Raw genomic sequence first — 8,642 nt, forward strand, 5'->3', positions numbered from 1 at the left:
TCTTGTCTTTGAAAATCGATCGAGCATCAAGACCAATGGCAATAAGAAAGCAACGGAAAAATTTAATGATATGCTATATAATCAGAGAACAAAATCACCGATAAAGTCATTTTCACTTTTAATCAGCTAAGATTAGACACTTCGACATTCTTTTCGAGCAATGGATGCGACCTCTCTTTATCATGATCGATAGATGCAGAGTTTAGATGAAATCGAGGCAGCCTTGGAGAAACGGAGAAAGCTTTTAACGGATAAACTAAATGATAATTGTCGCAATGAATCACGGAACGCAGTGCAGAAACTTCAAGTGAATCTGACCAAGGATCAAGGAAGGTTTTTTTTTTTTTTTCACGACAACTTAAGTTATTGTACGAAAGTTTTCAAAGCGCATTGCATCGATGGCTTTTGGCCTGAGCTGGTTATCTTATGAAATGATCGTTATCGTCCCTGAGTTAACGGGTGTCGGATCGTCCAAAGTGATATTTTGACAGAGGCTTCATTTTCGCAATTATCTAAACGTTGAACTCGATAATATATAAATAACCGCGATCTATTTAACGGATGCATGACAACCGCTCATTTATACCAGATAATTCTCACTGTTTAATATCAGTCCCGGTTTAATTAACTACAACTATTTATACACGCTGTGTATCAGCTTAGTTTCATTCGCTATTCGCCTAATTATTATTGTCAACAGGAGAAAATGAATAGATAAAAAAAAAAAATAAATAAAGGAACGAGACCAACGAACATAACGAATGGCTGTAAATAGTGTGACTGATTTATTGCGAAAAAACTAATGTCTCGTTGGATATAATTACCGCTGTATAACGCGTATCTTCTACAGAAGTAATCCGCGTGTTTTTCTTCCGAATGTAATTTACAATAATAATCGGTATATACAAACAATCGGTCGACTCGTGCAAGTCGTGAGAAGATTTTTGTTTAAATCATTCAAGACACTTGAATCAGCGACACGAATGGATGAATAACACTTTTGTACAGTTCCTTACCGTGTCAAAGAGGGTGAAATTTTTCTTCGACTTCGCATCGTTGACACGCGGCTATTGAAAAAAATTTCGACATAGAATTCTCGCGATTGGAGTTTGTGAATTGATCGTTACACCTCGACTCGTTACATCGTTCCGTAAGGATAAATAAAAAAAAGCGTAACGGGAAAAAAAACGTCGAATAGTAGAAAAAAAAATCGATCACAATCGAGAATTACATTTAGAAAAGAGAATTGAAGAATCGGAGGTCGGTTAGACGGGGATAAAGAGGAAACCGAACGGCGGATGCAAACAATGGTCGAAAGGCAAGCTCACCAAACAAATGATACGCGCCGAGCTAATGATGATTTGTTGAATTTATTTTCAACGGCGCACTGACGTCGGTCAGTATTGGTAGGTGGATGTTATCCATGGATGTTCAAGACGAGGCCCCGTTGGGGTCCCATTGAGAGGCCATTGAGGTTGAAGCCCCCATGAGAGATGCGGAGGTGCGGCGTATTCCAATTCCTACCAACAATAGGCAACTGTAAATCAACTCTCAACAATGGCATTAAACACCGCCGGTGTATGCTTTGCGGCATTCGTACGTCTAATGATCGCCTCTCTCAGAGCTCCGTGTAAGGTGGTCACCGTCCTTTCTTCTTTACTGCCTCATCCTCGTCCTCATCCTCGTCCTCATCGACTTCTCACCTTGGTCTGGCCATAATCTCCTATCTTACTTCACCACCGTCTACCAAATCAACCAATCTTACACACCTAGGCGCGTCTACTGCGCAGATAATTTATTTCTAACCGGAATTTCATCGACCCTGAAGACAACTGGTTGGGGAACCGTAACGAGGATAGAGGAAATTCTGTTCAAACGGTGCTGAAATTTATCATCAAGGATCCGAAGAAATCGAACGCCATGTTTAACCGTTGCATAGATTGAATTCGGAATGCAAATAACGAATCGCGGCCTTTTTTCAACGACAGTTGTTAAAATCTCTCTTTCGTTCGATATATTCCGATCGTGCATACGAGTATATGTCTGTTATCAGATGTATGACTCACGAGGTACTTATTTACCCTGCAATGACAGAATGTCGTTTTAGTATCGACTAAAAGTCGTAATTTACAACAATTATGTATAATCTGAGTAAATAATATGTCGTTGATGGATAAATTAGTAAATGTGGGTAAGAACGAAGTTTACGCAGGTAAGTTAGTGTCGATTTATCGTTTCTGGATTACGTAAATCTCAACGATATATGCATGTATTTATGTATATGTATATATATTTATATATGTATATTTTCGTTATTTATTTACAATAATTTATTCATCGTTGCCGATAATAATATCCGTATAATGTAGAAGACGCGCGCGGTTCCTCGCATCGCGGCGTCGTTTCAATTTCTACTTGTTTGTTTTTTTTTTCGAGATTCGTAAATGTTACATACATGTACCCATAATATACAAGTGTAATATCGTAGGCTCTCAAACTTCGCACCGAAATTATTCACCCATATAATAATATCATTAATATCACGATCATTATACATACATAATTATTTTTTTCCTTATCTTCTACCTGCACGTATTACGGGTTATATTATTATTACATAATGTGTAATATAATTATATTGCATTATACAGATCGTTTAATCATAGTATCGTAATATTCGTTTAAATATTCAATTATTTATGAAATAAGTTATGCACATTTCGTAACACTACTACCCGAGCGTTTATAATTATTTTTCGATTACTAGTTTATTTATAAATTTATTTACAAGTATTATCATGCCGTTATAACAGTCCTCATTTTCTTTTTTTTCTCTCTTATACTCGACTCAAATATGTTCCGTACCTTCAAGTCGAAGATGTTTTTAAAAAACTGTTACCAGCCCAGAGGAAAAGTGAATTTTATTTTCCTTAAACTGACACCGAATATCGAAAAACAAGATTTTAATCAGCGTATCTCTGATTTATCCGTATACATCACAGATTATAAAATCCTAACATTATGCCAGCAGATTATTAATCGTCCCATCGATAACGGACAGATAACAGAACTATCGGACACTGCGATGCCCCTGAATGAGGTTGACTGTCACGATGTCAGATTAAAGCCGAGATTCTACCGATAGAATCTGTTTTCTTTCAACTATTTATTTATGCGGAATTCTTACTGGCTAATCGTTACAGTTATTTTCTCTCACTACGAGATAACGGCTTGTGGAAAATAAACTTCATTGACCATTATCTGTATCGTTAGAAATTTCAGACAATCGACGTTTGTTCAACAGGTTGTGAGTACGATGCGATAAGGCGGTAGATATTTTGAATGCAAAAAAAAAAAAATGTAAATTGTTGTTGAACAAAAAAAAGTTAACGGTGATTAGTCGTTTCGAGTTATTGCCTGAACTTGAACTGAATTAACTTCATGAATTCAAAATACTCGGAATATAATTCCAATTATGTACTTCAAATGGCTCTACTTTACTTTACACGGTATGACGAATAATTTCAAGTGAATTCAAGTGATTTCTCAACAAATATACATCTAACTTGATGTCTGATAAACACTGTACTTCGATAAAATAACAATGTTTTCACTGAACAAATTCGTTTGTTTAAAAAAAAATCGTATCATTACGAGTGAATAAGAAACCGCAATCAGTATCCGGGATGTTTCTGAATCCCAGAAGCGGTCAAAGCAAGAGGTTGAATCTGTGCAAATCCGGCGTAAAGCGGCCTGGGAGCAAAAGGTCGAGACTTTCCGGCAATCCCACGCCGTTCGAAAGCCGTAGAATCATCCATATCGTCGTTGTCAGGTGCGATGATGTTCTCAATAGTGAATGGTTTCTTTTTTCGCTTGGTTCCGTCGCAGGGTTGAATAACGGTAGTGGCGCCACTCTGCGGAGAAACCGGCCTGTACAGTGGCGCCCTCGCTGCGGCAGCGCCCTCGGTCGGCGAGACCTGAAGCCCGGTGTAGAACTCAGCGGGTTGTTGGGGCCTAATTTTGGCGAGGTGCTGTTGACGCTGTTGGTTCTCCTTTCGGTGTTTGGGAAAGCGTTCCCTGCGCTCGTTGGCCGCCTCCTGCGCCGAGGGTTCGAAGCTCCTTGCGAAAGCGGCGGTCCTGAGGAGGCGGTGATCCTCCGTGCCGAGCGGAAGCTGGACGCTAGAATTGGCGATCTGGAGGCGAAGATCGGCTTCCGGTCGGTCGGGGAGCGACTGTTGGTGCGGAACGAGGAAGGGCTGCATCGAGTGAACGTAGGCGGTGGTAGAGAGGCCCGCAAAGTCCCAGGCCCAGGAGGCCCGAGTCGTGATTTCGGGGCGCTGGTCGGAGGGCTGGAGGTGCGTCGTAGAGCCTCCGAGTCGCTGTTGCGCCTCAGGCGAGATGAAGTAGAACCCGGTCGAGTCGTGGTTGGTTCCTGGGAAGGCGTAGCCGGCGGATCCCGAGGCCGTCGCAGCTGCCATCATCTGCTTTTCCTGCATCTCCCACTGGAGGAGGTCCTCCTTCAGTCGATGGAGGTTTGCCGCGCTCAGTCCTCCGGTTGAGGATGCTCTCGAAACGGCTTCCGTCGTAGCCGTGGACGGAAACGTCGAGGCCAGTGCCTGGAGTTCGGAGTTTAGAAGCTCCTTGTCCGGTTTGTGAAGCTTGAACCGCTTCCGCCGACGGAGCAGGGAACCGTTTTCAAACATCGATAGCGCCTCCGGATGTAGAGCCCAATATGCGCCTTTTCCCGGACGATGAGGACCTCGAGGTACCTGGAAATTATTCATTCGCGTTTTAACCTGGGTGGTTGGACGTGCGAAGGATGTTTCGTTGCGTCAGTCAGTTTTTCAAGCACGTAAATGGCACTGTTCTGACATATTCGTATGAATTACCGTTAGTCCAAGTTGTGCATCGATTAAACGAGGTGATGGCTGTATAGAGTGCAGTAATCTTGAGGGTCGTTAAAGGAAGAATAAAAAGTCTGAAGCATTCAATCGAAACAATGGGACCTCTCAATAGCCGCTGAAGTTTGCGTTAAAAGATCATCGAATTGGTTAATTTTTCAACCGAGACCGAGCAAAAGATCAGGATTTACAAGTCGCAGAATACATTATATTTCACTTCACGATGGATAGTCGAGAAAAAAACCACCTGCTAGACGCATTGGCAGTGGACCGAGAGTTGCTAATGAAGAGTTATTAGTTCTTAGTGCGGGCAAATTACGTGTCCAAATGATGTTGATTTTGGTCATTATACTGTTACAACGGAGGAAATGTACTATAGTTAACATCACATCGGTAAATACGACATTATATAATACGACGTACTGTTATTGACAATAAATCGTTTTCTGAAATCACAGGATATACACCTCAGTGGCATCTGGAATTAACTCGGGGAAGATATTTCAGTTAAGCACTACTCACGATGACAGAGGATCAGCTGATTATTTTCCTGTTTCTGCGAAGAAGAGTTGGAATTTGGAATATTCGATACCTTGACTAACTAATAGAAGTGACTAATTAGTGACACAGCACATTAACCTTGCGTTTAAGTCCTTAATGAAGAGATTCCCAATCCATTTAATTTCCCGATAGGCTAAATATAAATTCCAAGAACGTTGTTCAAGTACACGATATGATCAGTACGCGGACGACGTTGAACTACTTACATTAGCTAAAGTGGAAGTGAAATGAATTTCTGACGATCAGACCACCAAGCTCAAGGTTGTTCTGGCACGTTACCCATTTCGAATTCTTCGTTATTCACGTCACGGATCAAAGCGAGTGATCCCACCTCCACGGTGGTATTTTTTTGCCCATTCTCGGAGTCCCTTTTTCAGGCCAACTAATAAGCTCGGTTTCGGTTTGATTAAAAGAGGAAGCTATGCGTTTCAGTGCCAACCCCTTTTCCCAGATGTTTCTTTGGTATGTGTGGTACACATTCAGACTGACGTAGGTATACGTTCATTGCTTGCACGAGTATAGCCACACCTACCGAATAGATTCGTGGGTATCTCTTTCGGACCTCCGAAGCGGAGGGTCTAGTTAGCCGTTGTTGTCGGACGAATTAGAAACGTACAAAATTAATTACCGTGTACTTGATGCATTTGACAGCCAAGTGAGATATGAGGATCCAAAAAACCTTGTGGCGTTTACCGCGTTCTGTAACGAGCTTCTTTTGGAAAGCGCGATTGGCAATGGCGGTTGCATCGCATTTACACTTCGGTTCATTGTCAGAAAATATTATCAAGATTCCAGAAACGGATGCAATCACGTTATCCGGAAAATCAAACGACATAGAGTAATGAAACATGGAAAAATTCATGAGGGTCTCAGTCAAGGAAACCAGACTATTTATGATATTGATTGGATAACTACGGTAATTTGTACCGTGCAGTACGGTATGGCCAACACACCCGTACCCAGAATACACTCCAAAGAAAGAGAGAGAGAGAGAGAGAATGAAGGTGGGCATCCATTAGCGCATGTGTACAGCGCCCATTGTGCAAGGCACGAACCCTGTAACCTGATCCTTATTTCGAGATAATCAAGGCAATAAGAGATACTCGAGACTTGAGTAAACAATCTATATTCACCTGCAGTACATAACCTATTCCATACTACTTAAGCGCTTCCAAGATCTAACTAATATCATCGTCTAGATATGAATGGTTACTGTTTTCGCTGAATTGGAGATTAACAAGTGTTACGGTTTTCTAGATTCTTAGTCAGGTTGTATGAATTTCGAATGACAGACGTTTTCGCTGGTTTGCAATCCGACCGTTCAGCGATTGGACTCAACTACTGTCGAGAATCAGGATTAAGTTTCAGTTATGAAAGTATTTTCCTCGTGTTTTCGTGTCTACGAAATTCAAAATGCCTTTACCAACAAGAGGATACTTGCAACGGTAATTCTTCCAACAATTTACCAATTTTTAACGTACGACCAATTACCTTGATGAAACAATCGTTGAACGATAGATTGTGTCTGAGGGAGTTTTGCCAACGGCGCGTGTCCTTTCTGTAGTACGGAAACCGGTCTCCGATAAACTTATAGATCTCTGCTAAAGGCAGCATTTTGTCACGTGAAGACCATATCGCCATTGCGGTCAACGAGATGTAGGAATAAGGCGGCTTCTGGTCGCCGTAGGAGTCGCGCGACGGCCTCGGCATCGTTTCGCCGATTTTAAAAACGGTCCCTTCAACTGTCAATCTTCGTCGACCGTCGGTTAAATCGGCTTTCTCTCTCCATGGCTAGTCGCTTCGCACGATAAACATGGAAAACCCCATGACTGACGATAATTCGAAGAACGTGTATATATATATATATACATACAATTACTGGCCACTATTTCAAGTCCTTTTTGACACACTGTGTATATACACCGATTGCCGATCCGACGATCACATCCTATCGGTGAATGTTGGCGAAATTCTCTGACCGATGAAGATGAGGATGAGTATGTGTGGGGTTCAGTATCTCAACTCGTCCAACCGACTTCTCATCGTTACTTTGAGCTGGCAGTAGACTGATCACTGATTTCAATACCGATCACAAACCTCTGCACAACTGGCTAGTTATCACCACATTGAACTCACATCCAGGTTATATCCAATAGATTGCACTGTGTTTCTGGGTGTTCCCCTTGCCGTTGAGCGAGGCATTAGAAAGAGCTCCTGATCCTGGGATAAACGCGTGAGATGCAACCTCTGAGGCAGGGGCCTGTCGCCTACTGACGCATCGGCATCCCCACACCCCAGAGTCCTGAGGATTCCCCCGTTTGTAACCTCCGGGCGAAGGAGGGTGCGAGGATTAGACTATGGCTACGACCACGCCCAAGGTGCCCAGTCCGTTTCCCATGGACAGGGGAACCAGTAACCAGGAGACCCTTTAGCCTCTCGCCAACCGGTACGTCGGATCCTGGCCTCGCCTCCGAGGCGGTTCTCCATCGGGAGGAGCGCCGCCTCCGAGGGAATAGAGGAAAAAACGAAACAGAGAGAGGGAGAGTAGGAAGCGAGGCGTAATGGCAGTTGGAGAAAGACGGATAATGGCCAGTAAGTCGTGGCTGGTCGGCAATGCGAGGTTCAGCGATTGTTAGCCAGGACTCTAGTTACAATCCCCGAAGCTGGGAATGATCGATGTTGCAGGATCATCGAGTGGAGCGGGACGGGCGCTGCGTCGGTCCGCATAACGGGCACTTATGCAGCGCGGAACCTACCACCAACCACCCAGACCACCTATCCTTAAGGCTCGAAAGTGAAGCATCCGTCCAACGTCATTATATGCGTACCTGTATAGAATGTATATACATATATACATCGCACCCTGTAGAGTGCACCATGGCTAAGAGAACCATGGAGGTCTTGGAGCTCAGAGTTGAGATGCTGCGGTACGCGTTTGTTCCCGAGCTTTTGCTAAAGGGTGTCGGTTTACGAGGGCCCGATACGTGATTGCTGGGGCAAACTGAAACTGGTTATGACTCTTAGAGATAAATGCAACCGGCATCGCTCTACCTACCGAGGCTACCTCTTCAGCTATTGGCGGAGGATTAAGCTCGGACCGTTTAACTTCCATGGTAAGCTATATACACCACTCGACTAATTTATCATCGACAAACGCAATTAGGCGTAATTTACTTACTC

At 43.1% G+C, this 8,642-nt stretch overlaps 1 protein-coding gene across 2 annotated transcripts; it reads right to left on the reverse strand.

The window, feature by feature from the left end:
- Window positions 1–2,345: 2,345 nt before the first annotated feature.
- On the reverse strand, window positions 2,346–7,860 carry LOC124305190 (hepatocyte nuclear factor 3-beta-like). Of its 2 annotated transcripts, none has more exons than XM_046764318.1 (2): window positions 7,599–7,860; window positions 2,346–4,769 (listed from the first exon to the last, which is right to left on the reverse strand). In XM_046764318.1, the coding sequence occupies exons 1-2, from the start codon at window positions 7,662–7,664 to the stop codon at window positions 3,675–3,677; spliced, it is 1,161 nt and encodes a 386-aa protein (XP_046620274.1). In that variant the 5' UTR covers window positions 7,665–7,860; the 3' UTR covers window positions 2,346–3,674. The 2 variants fall into 2 exon arrangements, with proteins under 2 accessions (XP_046620274.1, XP_046620273.1); XM_046764317.1 differs by having other exon boundaries at window positions 6,954–7,859.
- Window positions 7,861–8,642: the final 782 nt, after the last annotated feature.

This window comes from Neodiprion virginianus, chromosome 5 (genome assembly GCF_021901495.1).
Source record: "Neodiprion virginianus isolate iyNeoVirg1 chromosome 5, iyNeoVirg1.1, whole genome shotgun sequence".
Lineage (NCBI taxonomy): Eukaryota > Metazoa > Arthropoda > Insecta > Hymenoptera > Diprionidae > Neodiprion > Neodiprion virginianus.